The sequence below is a fragment of the Antedon bifida genome, chromosome 1, assembly GCF_963402885.1.
Source record: "Antedon bifida chromosome 1, ecAntBifi1.1, whole genome shotgun sequence".
NCBI lineage: Eukaryota > Metazoa > Echinodermata > Crinoidea > Comatulida > Antedonidae > Antedon > Antedon bifida.
Genome location: NC_136226.1, coordinates 30,061,415 through 30,081,126, shown reverse-complemented (window position 1 = coordinate 30,081,126; position 19,712 = coordinate 30,061,415). Strand labels below are relative to the sequence as shown.

The 19,712-nt window shown below is 31.9% G+C and overlaps 3 protein-coding genes across 3 annotated transcripts in view; 2 read left to right on the top strand and 1 right to left on the bottom strand.

Annotated features, from left to right (window-relative positions):
- Positions 1 to 1,281: 1,281 nt before the first annotated feature.
- Positions 1,282 to 7,092, bottom strand: LOC144835903 (uncharacterized). Its single transcript, XM_078691027.1, has 11 exons — positions 7,013 to 7,092; positions 6,143 to 6,243; positions 5,452 to 5,714; positions 4,895 to 4,964; positions 4,190 to 4,591; positions 3,589 to 3,843; positions 3,327 to 3,436; positions 2,626 to 2,745; positions 2,176 to 2,297; positions 1,580 to 1,684; positions 1,282 to 1,403 (listed from the first exon to the last, which is right to left on the bottom strand). The coding sequence occupies exons 1-11, from the start codon at positions 7,090 to 7,092 to the stop codon at positions 1,331 to 1,333; spliced, it is 1,701 nt and encodes a 566-aa protein (XP_078547153.1). The 3' UTR covers positions 1,282 to 1,330.
- A 67-nt stretch (positions 7,093 to 7,159) lies between these two features.
- On the top strand, positions 7,160 to 19,498 carry LOC144849631 (uncharacterized). Its single transcript, XM_078706610.1, has 15 exons — positions 7,160 to 7,388; positions 10,130 to 10,454; positions 11,008 to 11,175; positions 11,554 to 11,780; positions 12,342 to 12,468; positions 12,680 to 12,794; positions 14,278 to 14,346; positions 15,207 to 15,343; positions 15,588 to 15,675; positions 16,007 to 16,168; positions 16,624 to 16,739; positions 17,213 to 17,273; positions 17,588 to 17,671; positions 17,982 to 18,197; positions 18,764 to 19,498. The coding sequence occupies exons 1-15, from the start codon at positions 7,214 to 7,216 to the stop codon at positions 18,869 to 18,871; spliced, it is 2,178 nt and encodes a 725-aa protein (XP_078562736.1). The 5' UTR covers positions 7,160 to 7,213; the 3' UTR covers positions 18,872 to 19,498.
- Positions 7,580 to 19,712, top strand: part of LOC144850042 (carbonyl reductase [NADPH] 1-like) — a 93,939-nt gene continuing 81,806 nt past the window's right edge. The window contains exon 1 of the mRNA XM_078707247.1: positions 7,580 to 7,589. The gene's annotated coding sequence lies outside the window, so the exon portion shown is untranslated. The remainder of the gene's footprint in view (positions 7,590 to 19,712) is intronic.

Below are 19,712 nucleotides of genomic sequence, written 5' to 3'. Positions count from 1 at the left end.
ATGTAAATCTTACATAAAAGAACACAAATAAAATATATGTAAACATTTTACATAAAAAGAAAACAATAAAATATGTTTACCCTCTTACATAATGAATACTAAGAAAATATGTAAATCTTTCATAAAGGAACACAAATAAAATATATATATGTAAACATTTTACATAAAATGAAAAAAGGACCTATGTTACCCTCTTAAATAAAGGAACACTAAGAAAATATGTAAAAAAATACAAAGAACTGAATATTAAACATACCTGAACTTGAAAGAATACTAATATAACCAAGGTGATAAATTTATGTAAATAATTTGGTATGAAAATATAGTAATGGAATACTGTGGATGGAATCTAGACAAATATTGCACAATTATAATATATATCTCATCTGAGTGTTAACAATTAAAATAGCTCACAATATCTTAATTCTGAAATGGTAACCTACTACTAAAATATTACTGTTTTTAAAGAGTTAAGACCCATTTACACTAGGACGATAATGATCAACGATAAACATACATTTTTCTTACATAAAACAAAAGAAATTATACAAGTTTTCGTTCTAGAACTATAGGATAATCATTTATGCTGTCTTATAAAAATTCTATTTTTTAAAAATCCAATCAAATGACGTCATGATCAATAAAAACAATAAAATCGTTGCATGTCACAATATCATTGCTTTAACTAATCATGACATCATTCAGGACGTGTGAAAATATTATTTTCATCAAAGCATAAATGATTTCTTTTGTTTTATGGATGAAAAATGCATATTTATCTATTTATCATCAATCGTTATCGTCCTAGTGTGAATGGGCCTTTACTTCAAAACTGCACCTTTTCCCCATGCATGCTAAGGTTTTGAATATAATTCAGTGTGAATGGGGACTATAGCTACTGGACCTTATAGAAGACTACAAAATATTTAAAATTTATGCTTCATGCTTCAAGTCTTTCATTTTACACAAACAGTTTAATTGTGCAATTACATTTTTTTTGTTTTGTTTCATTCACAATTCATTTCAATTTTACATAATTTTCACTAATTTAATTTTGATTTGCAATGTAATTTTAATATTGGAAAAGGCGCAAGAGCAATTTTAAAGTGTCAATGATGTAGTGTTTGTTTTGGGCCTACAGCAGTGGCATAACGCAGAGGCCCGAGGCCCCTGGTTTAGGAACCCTGAAGTGGCCCTCTAACGAAGGAGGCCTTGGGCATTTTGAGACGTTTCCCATAAGCTTTGGGGCCCCTGGGTTTAGCCAGTAAGTGCTCATAGCCGTTACGCCACTGACCTACAGTATTTCTTTACCCATTTACGTTGAATGTTTTTACTCCATATAGATGTCTTCAGTTGGGTTGGTAAACTCAATGAATTCATCATAGAATCTCTGGAAGGCAAATCTAAAATAAAATAAATTATAATATTTACTAAGAGATACTATTTCTCATGATTTAAGTTATTCATAGGTTTACATTGTATTGTTATTGTTCTTATTCTTAATTGATTTTTTGTTTGTTTGAGCTACCCTCTTGAAATATAGTTAAATAATAAATTAATAAATAAAATAATAACTTACCCTAGGGCCGTAGCTATTGGTTTAGCACTCTCTCCCTCATCCGTTACAAATACATGACAAGCATATCTAGTTTCAGATGGATGCTTAGTAATAAAACCAAAATACCTAAATAAACAAACAAACACCATTATAAATAATATGTTTGAAATGATGCAGCTAGGTACTCAAATATGATTAAAAAAAATAATTTATAACCACAAAATGAGAAAGCTAGGTACTCAAATGAGATTTACGAAAATAATTCATAACCATAAAATGAGGCAGCTAGGTACTCGAATGAAAAAATAATTCATAACCACAAAATGAGGCAGCTAGGTACTCAAATGGATTAAAAAAAAAAATTCATAACCACAAAATGAGGCAGCTAGGTACTCGAATTAAAAAATAAATTCATAAGGACAAAATGAGGCAGCTAGGTACTCAAATGAAAAAATAAATTCATAAGCACAAAATGAGGCAGCTAGGTACTCAAATGAAAAAATAAATTCATAAGAACAAAATGAGGCAGCTAGGTACTCAAATGAAAAAATAAATTCATAACCACAAAATGAGGCAGATAGGTACTCGAATGTAATTTACAAGAAATCTATAATTACCTATCATTAGCGGGATGGTAGCCACAAAATGAAACATTTTTTAACGAAAAGAAATGCGTCTTTCCCTGTTTTGGTTTCCCTGATAAGAGTTTACCAACTTTCTTCCTCATAGAATCTTTTTTCTGAAAAGAAAATATTGACAAATACTAAAAACTACAAGATGATAAAGTTTTTTTTATAAAATAAAATACAATGCAATGTCACAAAAATTATAATAGACAGCCATCCCACATTTTTTTCCACAAAAGAAAATTACTGTTAACTGTATATATCTTTCAAATTATGTATGCATGTATTTTATATATTTTTCTGTATCATCTTCTCTATATATGTTATAATTAATTTACTTTTAAACCTTGTAACTGGACCATTTTGAAAAGCAGTACTACATAATACTGAAAATGCAATCCAGTTAAAAGAATAAATAAAGGAAGACAATGAAATTCTTACCGGAATAACATTTTTATTCTCCTTTGTGTAATCAATCATACGGATTCCTTTATCACTTATCTCAAGCTGGCAAGGAGCTGGACAATAGATTTCTACCGACACATGTCTTGCTGTTACAACCTTTAAGAAAATGTCAATTTGTTAAAAAGATCTCTAAACAAACAGTATAGGACTTTTAGATGATGTGAACGTCCACATGGATCTTAGGTGACTGTTCTCGTCGACAGATAAATGAATATTTAGAATAAGTGGACATTTAAGTTGACTGCACTGGGCCGGTGGAAGTGGCCAGGCTAAGCGTGTAGCTTAAGCCTAGTCTACTAGATCCTTAATTTTCTGAAAGAAGTCTGGTGTTCTAGACCCAGGCTTTATTTAAATAAGCAATTATACAAATCAATAATTCACAGTTTGCACTATAATTTTACTGAAATTCACTTTACTACATTCTCAGAAAATCATCGCAAGATCATTCTTTGTCATGATTTTGGTAAACTTGTTATTATAAACTTGTGTTATGACGTGACATACGTCCACTGGTACTTGTGTCAGAGAGCAAACGTTAAAATGCCACTGAACAAGTGCTTAAATTTGCCAGTCGACGTACCAGTGCATGCATGATGTAATAGGGTAGCAGTCGACATAAAAATCTAAAAGTCCTTAGTATAGAGGTAGCAACATTGATTTAATAACTGGTACATTACCTTTTGCATAGCCTTACAGAGTGTGTCATTCCCCTTGTGAGAAGGCACTTCTACTGAGCCTAGAAACTTCAGGTGAAACCTATTAATGTACATTCTTTTTCCATTCATTCCTTAAAAAAAAAACACCAAAACCACTAACTATTTATTATGAAATCAATTATATTATAACATCATAACAAAAAAAATTAACTAAATGACTAGAAAAAAACTGGAAACGGTTTAATTATACTATTATTTTTACTACTAATCTACTAATATTTACCTGGTTCTGTCTCCGTGTCAGGGGTGACCTCACGGACATATTGACCTGGAAAACATCCTTCTTTTCCAGTTCGTAGGTTAATTCCCTCAAACCAGAGGTCTTTAGATTTCTTGTCTAGATGGACGGGGTCACCGATGTCAAGTAAAAGCTCATCATGATGCCGTGGAATGAAGCGGAATATAGCCTTATGTGTCTGTGAGATCACATACCCATTGAGACTTAGAGTTGTAGGTCTAAACACCTTCTGGCCAATTTCTGGAACAGACATAAAGATATATTAATGGAGCGAGTGAGTGGCCAAGAGGTTAAGACAGTGGAACCGCAATACCTTGCCATATTAACATCGGTAATGATTCAAACCTCACTCGCTCCATGGTTCTGGTGGTAGAATGTGTCTTCTCGGATAAGGACTATAAACCGTAGTAGGTTTAGTGTACACATCTGGCTCATGTGCACTTTAAAGAACCTAGTACATCTTTCGAGATGTGTAGTGGGTCACCCTGGTGTAGTAGTATACAAACAGCTATTGTCACACAGTCACTTATCATAAATAAATATTTAGCTTATGTACCTTTTTATTTTAACAATTAAGTTTTCTTACCTGGACTTTGCGTGAACATAGTTTCATCTTTAAAGCCTGCGTTTGACTTCTTCCTTCGTTGGGGTCGTATCTCAGGACTTTTATCTTCGTTTATGTACACGTTATCACTATTTAACAATGGTCGATTAATTGAACTAGTGGTATTGAATCCTATAGATTTCCCTTCAGAAGTAATGGAATAATCCGGACTAATGCTCCAATCAGATTGATAGTTACAGCATAATTTTCTAGGTCTATTTTTTATTGCAGTTAGTGGCTGATTTTCTAAGGAGCTTTCTGATTGGTGGTCAGCTGGAGAATCATTGGATATACCACCAATGGATAGTGGAGTTGTAGATACGTTTGGAGATGTATTTTTGGATTGTTTTAAATTAGCACCTTCTACTTCATCTTGAACGCTCTCTGAAGAAAACAAACATTTTCATTTTATGTTTTTAGAATAATTGATATGGATGGATTTGTAAAGTGTCATGTCAATATTATTCTACTGCAGTTACTGCAGTAACTATATTTTGGTCTTCTTTGACCTTTAACCTTTTTATGCTATCATTTAGCAAGTATTGTTGGGTTATCATATACTGTATACAGTATCTATAGAAAATCACTATCACACTTTTTTTGTCAAAGGACAGAGTTTAAGTGGATGGATGAATCAGGATTTTGGATAGTGAATGTTTTGTTAGTTTGAATGTGAAATAAACTTACTACTTGGTGGCATTTGAGGAAGTTTTCGACCTCCTCTCTTTTTCTTTCTCTTTGGTGTTTTCTCGTTTTTCTATTAAAAAAATGTTTTCAAAATTATAAATCAATTCATGTTTCAAATCTAGCATACATTATATCATTTCAAAAACAAACAAAATTAAGTACACTTGTTGGGCTGTCACCCCATCCAAATCCCTGCTTTAGCACACACCTGGCTGTCAACACCAGGGTTTTGTGTAATGTGCCCACCAGAGTTTTGCAAGGCGATGTGAACGGAAAGACAGGTGAGGTCCTTAAGCTCTGTCTACACTATCAAACTTTATGCGACAAAAAATGTGCCCATATACAGTATAGACATATTTGTCATATCACTAACATATTTGTACATCATATCACTACCATATTTAGGCATATCACTACCGTATTTAGGCATATCACTACCATATTTAGGCATATCACTACCATATTTGGGTACATCACACTTTTTTTTGTCAAACTAGTTTGATAGTGTACACAGAGCTTTATACTCTCTCAATTACTTAATTTTTTTTTTCAATTACCTCATTTTTGTTAGCACTACAATTCTTTCTTGCAAGCTCCTCATCTAATATATCAAGGAGCTTTGAAGTGCATCGGTCGTTTTTATCTCTGTAATCTGAATCTGACTCGTGATGTGACGTCGTATCAGAAGCATCAAGAACATGCTGCAGTATGTCATAATTGTTGTTATTCCCCAAGTCTGTGTTTTCTGCATCTTCGTCGTCAATAGCTGTATCCTCCTCTTTTTCAGTTTCATTCTCCTTCCTCTGTGCCGATTCAGGAGCTAAAGATTAAAGATAAACTTTATTGTTACATTTACAATTGGTAAATTTGTTTATTTTTCACAATTTCATACGCATTGAGTAACTCGCCAATTACAGGATGGATAAACTATTTTATAATTTATCGTGCTTATAAACTAAGTCTCATTTGAGGCTTAGGAGTGGAATTGAAAGAGTTGTGAGTTACAACTCTGGCACTAGGTCAGGATTGAACCCCAGACCATGGGATTGGAAGGCAAGCACCAAGCTACAGCTCCAACATTTGAGTTGTTGACATGAAATCGTAGCAATTTTACAATATAAAGTAAAAGACCAGTAGTATAACCAGATTCTAAAATTTTAGAAGTAATAGACTAAAAACATATTTTTCAAATTTAGAAATACTACTGCTGATAATTATATAAGCACATTATATAGAATAATCACTTACATTGTGCTATAAAGTGAACATTGTCAAAGCTAGTATTTCCAAGTAGTTCAGCCTCGTTTTCAAAAACACCATCGCTGTCATAATCATCTATTAGCGTTAATCTATGACGTAAATCAAACAAGGTATCGTTTAATCAAAATTGTATCACAATGTGGTCAATTTAATAGCAAAATACAACAAAATTGATGATCAGAACGGACTAGTTTTTATTAAGAGATTACTTATTTAGGTTAGAGGTTTAGGTTAAGTTTATTTATGGCAATTATTTATGAAGGAATTTGATTATTTAGGGGGGGGGGGGGGGGAAGGGTGGGAAGGCTTGTAGCCTATGAGTTAAGTTAGAATGCATGCATCATGATTATTATGTTATGTTATATAGGCACTGATTAATCATTGTTGAGCCGGTATACTAAATAGTATATACTTGCTGTATAATGTTGGGTCAGTTTGAAGCTTTAAACTAGGCCAGGCCCACGCCTAGTACAGCAGTAGGCCTAGTAGTAGGCCTAGTATGACACTACTCTCAGTCTCAGTCAGTGTCCTTGACGTAATCCAGCAAAAGATGCCATTATTGGGGGTACCAGTACAAATTATATAAATGTGGTATTGCGACACCGCGACTTCACAAGAAGTATATTGCAACTGTTGGCTAGCTAGGCCTACTGGTACTCTTCTCACCAAAATCAGTGCAGGAGACAAATCAGAGCCTGCCCTCCCTGCTGGGCTCTGTTTATGCTGTGGCTGCCTTTTGGTTGAGTGACGCAAACATCGTCCCTTCAAATCGTAGTAATTAGCTTTCAAAACTACTTTTAAATCACTGTATATAAACAACTAGTAAATAATAAACAAACTAGTAATATTAACACAAACCTATAGGTATCTGAAGTTGTTAATTCTAGTCTTGAATAGTCTTGATTTTCAACAGACCTGTTGTCTTCACAGGCTGCCATACTTTATATAGCGCCCTCATTTTTTCGGAAAGTTTTTAACACATTTTCTCTTTTTTCCACACAAGAGGTGCACGCTGGAAGGAGGAGAGGAGATTGTCTTCTTCGCACTTTCATCTTTAAAATGAGAAGACAATTAAGAAAGTTATGTATAATATTTGTTGTATTTTGCGTTCCTCAGATATTACTACTTGTAGGGTTGACTTCTTTTAGTCAGAAGAATGACCAAAAGATGGATTTCGTAGCTAGTCAATACGACGATGAACAGCGACGGGAAGGGGACCGGGCCCACAAGCATGGTAAGTTACTTAATGCCTAGGCTGTATAGGCATAAGCCGCTAGGCTTAGAATAATAATATCTATATAGCCATGTTTTTAAACCTTGGTATGAAAATCTAGGCCAAGATTCACCTGGTCGCATGTGATACTACTCAACTGATGATAGCATTCCCTTGTTGTAATAATTAGGAGGAAATAATTTGATTAACAAACTCTAGCCTAGAGCTAGGCTAGGCTAGGGCCTTTGTAGAATATTTTGCAAAGTTTTATAACATGAAATTTAACGTAACAAAATGTGACGTGTTACTATTATTTGTTCACCCTGCTATGAAACTGACAGATCATGGTCATTATTAATGTGTATCTAATCATTTGTTTGAGTTTATTATTTGTTTGAAAATAATTATTGTTCCAAAATGACTATTGTAGAGAAGCAATAACAATCTCAAATCTTAATCTTTGGAGAGAGAATTACATACATACATCAAGCATACAGTACCATATAAGGAGTCCAATAGAAAGTCAGTTGTCATGGTAATTAAATATTAAACCCTAGGGAGATGGAGGAAATTTGAGCTTCCCTTATTTTCGCTTGTAAAATGTGGTAGGCATTTTCATCTTAATAGATCCAGTATCAATTGAACATGTGGATTTGATTTATGTACAAAACATGTACATTATAAGTAATATATGTTGTCTAGAGTATTATTATTAACAAGTACATATCCATCCAACAACAACAAAAAAAATCAGTCATTGAATTTATGTAAAAATAAAAGCCAGTATATGTCATCACCCCAAAATTGAATCTAGGCTAATTTCCTTGCATGGGCTGATGGTGATTTGATTAGTGATTTTACTTGAACCCAGAAGAAGGTATATAGTGGGCTAGCTAAGTCCCAAGATAATTTATAAAATCGATCCAGTACTATATGTAAGAAACAATATACCATAAAAAAAATGAACAATCAAATTACTGATTTACAAGCAGTGATTGTGTTCTAGATTTTCAACTAACAAAATGGGTTAAAAGATCTTTGTTTGAATGAATAAAACTTGTTTGGGGTTGCCCTTTTGGGAAATCTATGCATTTAAAGGGTTATGTGTATGTCGTGTTTGATTAATAGCCTATAGGAAATGGAATCTTTTATTAAAGGCTGTAGTAGGTAAAAGTGTAGGACAACAACCCTGTAATATAGGATGTTTCAATCCTTCCTTTTCATTATTTCATTTCAGTCCGCTAATTGCACCTTTAAGTACTTTACACAAGTGTTTGATGTTTACACTTCAAATTCACGGTTCATTTATTTTTCTTGAATGGTCAACCAGATACAAAGGGTCAACAAGTTCATTCCTTTTTTTAAATTGAGATAAATTTGAGTTTTGTGATCAGACACTCTTGAATTTCCAAAGTCATGTTTGTCATTCAGATGAGATGTTGTGTTTTGAATGTGTTACAGTTTTCTCTATTTGGGTTCACCTTTCATGCCCAGAATCATAGTCATCATCCTGTGACATGATAGCAAAAGTCTTGCCCTCTTTACTATCTTTATTCACTATATCATCATATAATAGCATTCACAGCATGCATTAAAAGCACCCTAATAACATGCAATTTACTGTGTGAAGCGAAATAAAAAAAAATAAACAAATATATTATACTATTCAGTACTATAGATCTTTTTTGGGTTTCACCTTTCATGCTCAGGATCACCATAAATAGTCATCATCCCACACATGAGAGCAAAAGGTCTTAACTATCTTTATTTACTATATCATCATAGAATAACATTCACAGCATTAAGGCACCCTAATAGGCAATTTACTGTGTGAAGCGAAATAAAAAAATAAACATCAAATATATTTGTTACTACTATACTCAGTATTAGAGATTATATTTTGCAATACATAGTTAGTATGATGGAAAACGTTTCAAGAGAGAGAGGAGTTAGTATTAAGATATGCAACAAGCATTCCTACGTTTTTGAAATGACATGGGATGATTGAAATACCGTATACAAGCCATAAGAGAGGAGGATTGAAGGCACTTATCTCATACCTGATATTAGGAATTGATAATCACTTTAATGTCTATAAGAAGATTGATTGTACAAACATGAGTTAATTCATGTAGAACTCATTCACCTGCTACTATAAATATTTGTATGACATGTTTTACCAGATAAATATTTCAAAAATAAATAATTAGGTTCAAGAAATAATGATACAAAACAACCTTTAAAGATGAAAAATGAAGATGAATAAAATCAGACTTTGAATAGGTCATTTTGTAGTTTTAATAATGTTAATCACTTCTGTAAAAAAAAAAATAAAAATAAAAAGGTTACAAATTTCAGGTAGATAATTTTTTTTAAATTCAATTTTGGTCAAAGCGCTATGTGACATTAAAATGTCATATTCAACAAAAAATGTTTAAAAGTTATTTTTCTGGGGGAATTGAAATATTTAAAATTTGAAACATTAAAAGTTTATCAATTTTAAATCACTAAACAACATCTTAAAGTCATTAAACTTTTAAACTTTAAATTATGCATGGTACATTTTGTCCTAAATTCTCAACAACAAGTTACTTTAGTACTGTATGTATATCTTACAGCCCTTTAAATTGTGATTCATTTTAAAAATAATTATTTCATCTTTTTAACATCATGCTTAATTATTTAAAATTTTTTAAAAGTTTATCAATTTTAAATCAGTAAAATAACATCTTACAGTCATTAAACTTTTAAACTTTTCGTAGATATTATGGAAGATAATGCAGATGTGATAATGGCACCTCAACTTCACATTCCTCAAGACAACATCGACGCGGCCCAAGGCGAACGCAAAAACAACAATTTGAAACGAAAGCAGATTAACGTACAGGCAATCAACAGTAGAATTAAAAGTATTAAAGAAAGTAAAAGTTATAAACAGTTTGAAGGTTTGATCTTTAACAGTTCAGTTCATTCTGAAAGTGATTCTATTTGCCTCATTCCAAAATTAGAAGTTCCAAATATTTGTCCAAAAAACATCGCTTGGAAATGTCATTTGGGACCAACATTCTCACATAATAATGGAAATAGGTAAGTCAATACAATAATTGTTTTTAATTGAAGAGCTTTTGTAAAAAAATCCTCAATCCAGCTCTTTTTGCTGCTACAGATTTTTATTTTAAAATAGAAATAAAGCTACATATATATATATATATAAATAAACAATACATATTTAAATATTATTTAATTTTTATTTTATTTCATATTTAACCTGAACAGCTATTGAAAACTATATGGCATCGTGAGGTAATTTCCCGCATGATCGTAATCAAAACGGTACTGGCTTTGGTCTACTAGCGTTCCTGCTCCCAACTCGCCATCCATTCATAGAAGCCTTGATGAAGTAAGCCTACCTGGTGGTGACCATAGAACGGTCCCGAGATTTGATTACGATCATGCGGGAAGTTACCTCACGACAAAATAAAAAATATGTTAAACTTAAAATCACAAGGGACGTTAAGTTGTAATTATGTCATTGTCAACAATTTTAAAATTTGTGAAATAGGATTCTTGATTCTTTAATATCAATATCAATTTTTGTAATACAGTAGTTTTACTAGATATATTTATTCTTATTTCCCAGGACAGTTCATGTTACTTGCGATGATTTTCGTGTAAACACCATCGATAGAACATTAATTGAACAGAATGATGTGTATGTACCCAAACCTGCCAAGTGGACATACCATAAAGGACCTACTGTTATTGAATTCAATACAGAGTACATGGACATTGCATGCAAGACAAAAAGGTATCATGTATATTAAAGATGTATTGTCCCCAAAAATCATGAAAAATGAAGATTAATTAAATCAGACTTTGAATATGCCATTTTGTAGTTTTAACAAAGTTAATCACTTCCGTAGAAAAAAAATAATGTTTTCACTTACAAAATGACAAAATAAATGGTTTAAATTCAACCAAAAAAAAACATTGGCTGGCAGCAAATTTGACTACTTTTTGCTTTAAATTATAGGTTAATAATTTTTTTCCGATCCAATTTTTTGTCAAAGTGAATAACTATTATATGTTACATGGCATAGTCAACAAAAAAATTTGTAAAAAAATATTTTTTCAGGACAATACATTTGATGTAGGTAAATTATCAATGTTGTTTTTTTGATTTTAGTTTGAGAGAAAGAGCCAATCACAATTACCACACCCAATTTATACCAAAGAAGAAACGGAACACAGAACAACATAAAAAGCTAAAAGAGCAACTACTATTTGAACCAAATTGGCAACCAATCTCTCTGTTAGTTGTATCTCTTGACTCCCTATCCAGAGCACATGCTCATAGATCATGCGGACTCCCTAAGACGATGACATTTCTAAAAAATCTCAAACGAGAAAATAGTAAGTTAAAAAACAATATACAGTACAACTTTGAAAGGGAAAAAAAATGTACTGCCTAGTGTATGCGCATATCATAAAAATGACATAATAGGGAAGCAGTCGACATAGTCGACGTGAAAATCTAAACGTCCCTATTAACACTGTTGTTATATGTAAAGGTAAATATAATGACCTTATACTTAACTGGAAACTGAGGAAGTTCTAATTAGGACTTCTACAAACCCAAGACAGCCAGCAATGCAGCCCCTACCAATGTCGACACACCATACTATAATCCCCTACTACTTTTTAATATACTGAACCAACCAACATAATAAATTATATACTTGTATATTGCCACATTTACTTGTGTTTATAGCAAATAAAAAACTTTTGAAGTATTTCGTTCCATTTCAATTCATTTATTATCATGTACTGGGATCCCCAAAAGCAACAGAGTCACCATAACATGATATGCCTGGGGTCCCAGAAGAACTTTTAAGTTAAAACTACATAAAATTATCAATATACAGTTCAAAATACATTTAAAAATTTAAAAACAAGAGTTTCTTTGTATTTTAGGTCCTTTTCAATCGTTTCTCTTCAACCGATTCAATTCTGCGGGCACAGACAACATTCAAAACCTTACTCCGCTATTTTCTGGTCAGAATTTTGAGAATAAAGATGAATATAAGTATAAAACAAAAAAGTAAGTGGTTTAGGTTTGCATTGATTTTGTCAACTAATAAAATAACAAGTACATGTTAACTGATGGTCCAGGGTGGTTCAGGGATATATGTGCCGCTTTGATCTGTGTAATGTGAAGGAATGGTTTTAATGTGTGTTCTGGTGTTGGTATATCATACAGTTTAATTCTAATAAATACATTCACATCTGTTTTTTATTATCTTTATTTTAAGGAACTCTCTAGATCATGTTGAAGAATGGATTTGGCAGTATGCCAACATACGTGGATATTTAACAAGTTGTGGCAACAGTAATGGTATGATGATGGGTTCTAAAACAAAATGGAATGTAAGTACTGTATATTTATGGTATTTGATTTCTTAAAAAAACAACCAATAACGGTGATTTCCTTCAAATTTCCTTCAGTTTTCACTCTCCAATTGTTGATTGCTCACAAATCCGTTTGCAGGAAAAAACATAGGAAGGAAAATAGACAGCATCATAAATGATATTTCCCTTAAATATTAAGTATTTCACTTAACTCAATACATATTTAAGTATTTCCCTTAAATTGTATTTCACTTAGATGGGAGATTTGTCGCGCCGCACCTTTAGGCAGTTATATACAAGAGAACAGAATCATATTAGGAAACTGATAATTGATAATAAATCATTATTATTTCTTCAGAAAGAACGATAATTAAAACTGTTACGTCAAAAAGTCGAGCCAAACAACTATTTCTTGTTTGATTTTAAGGGTGTTTCCTTTAGCCTAAGTGTGAATGGTGAATACGGCCCCAGGCTAGTGATTTGGAGGTCATTGGTCCGAGTCCCACCTAAGAATTACAAATTAATTTTGTTCTATGGGCAAGTGGGCAAGGCATCTGACCAAATATCATTGCAACAATTTTAAATAACATTGGGGAGAGCTCTTTCAGATTTTCAGTATCAAAAACAAAATTCACTGATTCAACCTACTTGTGTTATGTTATGATAACTCAAGATTCGGCACTAAACAACTATAAATATGTCATAGCTACATTAACACCTTATACATTGCCTGTGATTGATGGTGTCACAGGTGACAGAGCTTAGCTATATAAATCCTGAGTTATGTCATGCAACTAGTTCACATCAAAACTAGACCTACTTCACCTAGGCTATAATCTTAATCTTCTTTAAAGATGATGTTTTTAAATTATTAAAAACAACTTTTATATAAGAATATTCAATTTGAAAGAGAATATTTTGACGAAGGCAACAAAATAATAAAAAACACTAAATCTAACCCCGAGAAATAACTGATTTGTATTTTAAAAAAGAAAACAAAAAATTTTATAAATAATACAGTAAATATACATAGTAAACTAAAAGATATATTTTCCCCCCAAAACATGAAAAATAAAGATTAATCAAATCTGATTTTGAATAGATTATTTTGCAGTTTTAATCAAGTTATTCACTTCGTAGAAAAAAAAGCTTTAAACAATTATTACACTTATAAAAAGACAAAATAAACAGTTAATTTTAACCAAAAACCATTGTCTGACAGACAATTTAGGTATTTGTTGGTTTAAATTATGTTTTTTTCTATCCAGTTTTTGGTCAAAGTGAATAACTATTATGTGACATTAAAATGGCATATTCAACAACAAAAATATTTTTTTAGGGGGACAAAATATATCTTTAAGTTACAGTAAGCCTATGTTGCTGCAGTTACGAACAAGATATTACTTTTCATTAATTTAGAATGCACTGGTTGGCCTAATCTAATTGGTCTTGCTTGTGTTGTTATATGTCGCACTGATGTTATACAATGTTTTTATTACAGGCCTGTCACTACAGACCCCCTGCAATGGCACATCAGGAGCATGGTTGGATGGCTAGGGAAAACGAGCAGGTCTTATTGCCTTTCTTTTCATATGATTGGTATAATATAGATTGAATATCAATATTGAAATAAAATATATTGAAATATTTTGTTGATGTAGTTGAAATAATGTATAAAGATCTGTGTAGTGATATGTCCATATATGGGCACATCACATTTTTTTGTCTTGCCTTTATTTTCATATTTATGATATAGATTGAATATCAACATGGAAATAAAATATATTAAATATTGAAATATTTTGTTGATGTAGTTGAAATAATGTATAAAGCTCTGTGTACTGAAAAAAAATACTGAAAAGCTTTATTTGTCCATTATCATATAAAATAATAATAGATATTCTTCTTAAAGCTTGGCAAATATATGATAAAAAAAACAGATATATATACTGTACAATATAAACAAAAAATTTAAATATAGAATACACACACATAGTGATAATGTAGTGATATTCCCAAATATAGTAGTGATATGACATCATTATGTCCATAAACAAACAAACAAATCATATTTTTATGTCACATAAGGCTTTATAAATACTTAAATCCGATATTATTTATTTCCTACTGGTATAAAAACATTATCTAAACTTTTAAAATGAGAATGATGATGAAATGAGAATGATGATGAAAGCAATGTGTGAACAAAACTTATATTTACTATTATTGTTTGTTATATTTTATATTAAAAAATATATTAAAAATTAATGAAAGTACATTTGTTGATTTTAACGTGCTTTGTGCGCTATATAAATTATTATTATTCAGCCATCTAGATTCATATTACGATCTTGTTTTGCTCCCATTTTGTGCATAATTGCTTTGCATTCTATCAGATCATATTGTACATTATAGCTTTTATCTTGGTAGGTATCTCCGGGTGTCCTGTCTGGTTTTTGTGAAGGGGATCATTTTCTCCACGAGTACACCTTAAACTACACTCAAGGATTTCTTAAACAACCTCACTCAGCCAAGTGGGCAGCAATTGACATCAATGCTCATCATAGGTAATCCTGCCTCCAGTATTTTAAGTCTGAGCTATGCAGGTTAAGTCTAGAGGTTAATTTTGATGCCGGAGGCTACCCCATCACCCATAGTACACTTGTGAAAACAATCCTACAGAAGGTATCTGTCATTAAAAGGACACTACAAAGTAGTCTGCATGTGGTGGCTCACTACAGCTTGTGATACCAAGTATAAAAGTGCAAAAACAATAATTACTAAACCAAACAAATGTTTTTATTATTTCAGCCGTAAAGCAGAATCAATTAATCAAGTGGATGAAGATTTAAGAAGATTTCTTGAGAATGTTCTACAGGATAATGCTAATTTAGTTGTGGTAAACATTTTAATAATTAATATAAAATACATTAGAATCCCTCTTTTGGGATATGGTCCTGAAGGAGTACCCTTTTAATAGAGGTCTACACTATCAAACTTTATGTGACAAAAAAATGTGACGTGCCCATACATAGACATGATGATGTCATATCACTACCATATTTGGGCATATCACTACCATGGGCACATCGCACTTTTTTGTCAAACTAGTTTGATAGTGTAGACAGAGTTTAAAGAACTTTGTTACATACACTATATTAATAAAAGTATGAAAATAAATAATTAAATAAATATATTTATTCATCAACCATGTATGTTTTAATATACAGTTGTTACTGGGTGATCACGGAAAGCCATATTCTGATGTCACTCATCTTGGGGGAAAGTATGAGTCACTTTTGCCGTTCCTGTCAATCATAATGCCGTCATGGTTACTGGAAATGAAACCAGATATTCACTATAATCTACTTGTTAACCAGCAAAGATACTTGGTAAGAATCTTATCCCACGTAAAAAACGGGGGAATATGGGGGAATAACCTGCAGCCTACTGGACTGAATTGCGCACAGGTCTGGATGACACATACCACAACTTTCTTCTCCCCTAAGGGTCCCTTTCGTGTTGATTGTTGCCACCAAACGACGCCCGTTCGTCTAAGCTGATATGGACCAGTACACCGGGGTAATCCCCTACTCTTCCAAAAGATACACTGGGTTCTTTAAAGTGCACACAAGCCAGATGTGTACACTGGACTGGAGTTTTAAGTCTTTATCTGAGAAGATACCACCAGATCAATGGTCGAGGAGTGTCTTGAACCTGTGCCGATTGTATATATTAGCTATGGTTTGCGGCGGACCCTGCATTAACCGCTCGGCGACTCGACTTAATGAAGCAACAATGTATGTTTATCAATACGTAAATCAAATTTTTTATTTTGTTTTATTAGACACATATGGATTTATATCTAAGTATGAAATCTTTGATGCATTTTCCAAATATGGAGCAGGTTTCTGGAACTGTGAGTGATGATGTTATTAATGTGTTTACACAAGAAATTAGCAGGTACAGTACATTGTTGTCTATTTACAATTATTAAAACTTCTCCAAGCTGATCTCTAAGTCTGTCTGCACATTGAGTGATACTCCAGTTGGAGTTTTTCAATTACACAATCAAGATCAAGATAAATCTGTTTAAAATATCTCAAAATTAATAGTAAAACACTAGAGATAAATGGAATCAGTTATTATTACATTATAGCAAGGATTTATTTTACATAGATCTTAATACTAAAGGGTCCCCTTAATATCAGTTCTTTTTAAAAACTGTACAAGTTATCTTCTATCTCAATAAAATAAGGTAAGGACCAAAGCTTGTAGAACTAAAAGAAGATAATATACAAAGGATACGATAGTTTTTCTCATCCATTCATTCATTTTATTTCATTTAAACAAAAATAAAATTTGATTGGTTGAATTTAACATCCAATTCGACAAATACAATATATAAAGTGTGAGATTTGATCATTTCTTTGCAGAAAAAGAAGTTGCAAGGAAGCTGGGATACCAGCATGGAGCTGTGCTTGTGGCAAGATTAAGGTGCTGGATGTTTTTTATCTCAATTTTGTAATGAGTGGGTAGTTATGTATTCAACCAGGGTATATTATAATTCTTGAAATCTTTGAATACACCATATCTCTACAAATAAATAGACTGTCTAGAAGGGTGTCCAGGGCAGTAAGCAGGCAACCACAGCTATAAAATCGGCACACTGGTTCAAGGTACTCCTCATCAATATAGTTCTGGCTCGTGTAAACTTGTAAACTGTAAAGAGTAGTAATACCAGATATTATTGTCCACTTGAATCACCTTGTTTGTTTCGTAAAATGAATACAAATAAAATATTTTTTTAGGAGCTTGACAAAAGTGAATGGGGACTACTTCATTATGAAACGGTCAACTTTGTTATCAAATTCATCAATAATAAACATTCAAAGGTAATTATAATAATAATATTCAAATTCTAAACATTATACGCACCTAACAGTTTGTATCTCTTCGTCAAACCACTGAGACATTGTAGATCATTTTGTTTTTGTCAGAAATGCATAAACAAAGATGTTTATGATCAATATATCTGTTTTCAGTTTCAAAGCATGGTTCAATTTTACAATAATCAATAAATCATTTTAACCATACTATATATCAGGATGGATTAAATATATTTCTAATCAATGTACCTCACTAAATGTCACCACACCCCTAAACAAAAAATATTACTCCACCTGTTTCACATCTTTTTTACAGAAAACCCTTTATAAAGTTGGTAAGAGAAAAGATTGGAATCCATTACACGACACAAGTTGTATGGATATTACCCTTGACAAGATACTAAATATACAAGTGCGAGAGGAAGTGGGTGCTGATGGAAGTATTGCAATATACTACCAGTTACTGTTCCAAGCTAAACAGTTTAAAACAGTGTGGTTAGCAATTGTTGATAACAAGTGGACAATTCATAAGGTAAGTAGTCTGTTAAACAGTTGGTTAACTATCACTAACCTAGTTAATAAACCCAATAAACAAGTCAAGCAATATGGGTTAGCAACTGTTGATAACAAATGGACAATTCATAAATTAGTCTACTATACTAACCTGTTTAACTATGTAGTCAATTATCGCAACTAAGCAAGTCAAGCAATATATGAAGAATTCATAAAGTAAATAAGTAGTCTGTTGACTAATTAAATAATTGGTTAACTATCACTAACCTAGTCAAAGATACCACCTAAGCAAGTCAAGCAATATGGTTAGAAATTGTTGATAACAAGTGAGGAATTCATAAAGTAGTCTGTTGACTAATTAAACAGTTGGTTAACTATCACTAACCTAGTCAATTATCCACCTAAGCAAGTATGGTTAGCAATTGTTGATAACAAGTGAGAAATTTATAAGTAAATAGTCTACTATTTTAACCTGTTGATGAACAGGTTAACTATCACTAACCTAGTCAATTAACCAGTGGTTTTGTAGAAAGAATAATACTGTACTGTACTAAATTTGTACGATTGTTGAATATTTGTTTACAGCTTCATCAGAAAAGTACATACAATAAATTTCAACCTTGTTCGGACAATTTAGTTGAGATGGAGTTCTGCGTTTGCGATATCACCAAATCTAAGAAGCCACCAAACTGAAAACGTATAAGGTAGACGACGTTTGAATGTGTTACTGAAGATGAATCGCAGTGTGGTGCCAGCCATAGTTATTGGTCTTGGATTTAATGAGAACATTACAGACACTGCATGTTCTAAACCCAGGATGAGAAGTGAAGAAATCTCAGAAGACATCTCAGAAAAGAGGCAAAACCAATGAAAACATCTACTTATAGGCCTATTATATTAAGAAGATCTTTCAAAACTATGCATGACTATTAAGTGGCGGATCCAGGGTTTTGAAATAGGGGGAGGGGCATGGAACCAGGACCTAAAAATGGTAAAATTAAGTGCTGAAACTGAACCTATCTTTCGCATTAGCCTATGAATAAATTACTGTGTGTTGTCTCAGGTTATTTTACCTGTAAGTAAATACTAAATTAATGAATAAAAAAAATGGTTCTACACTTATGATTATTTTAATATTAAATTAAGATACTATATTTCTTTTTAAAAATCAGCTTTCAAAAGAAAGATGATACATTTTTTCAGAAGCTACTCTTTTGTAAAATATATTTATACATATAATTTTTTATTTTATAATATAATGTATTATTTCAAGTATGGAAAAAAAATGTTGTAGATTATCATTATTTGGTGTTTGTGATCTAATGAAAATTAGAAAAAAAAAACACATTTAGCATAATCTTTATTAGTCAATATCATCTTACATGAAGGATAAATTAAGATACAACAATTTTAAATAGCACACATTGAAATAGTTTCACTTATGCTACTTAACTTCACTTATTTATTTCCAAACCTAAACAAATCATCTAATTATATCTATAAGTGTTTGTTGTTTAAATTTCATAAACTTTGT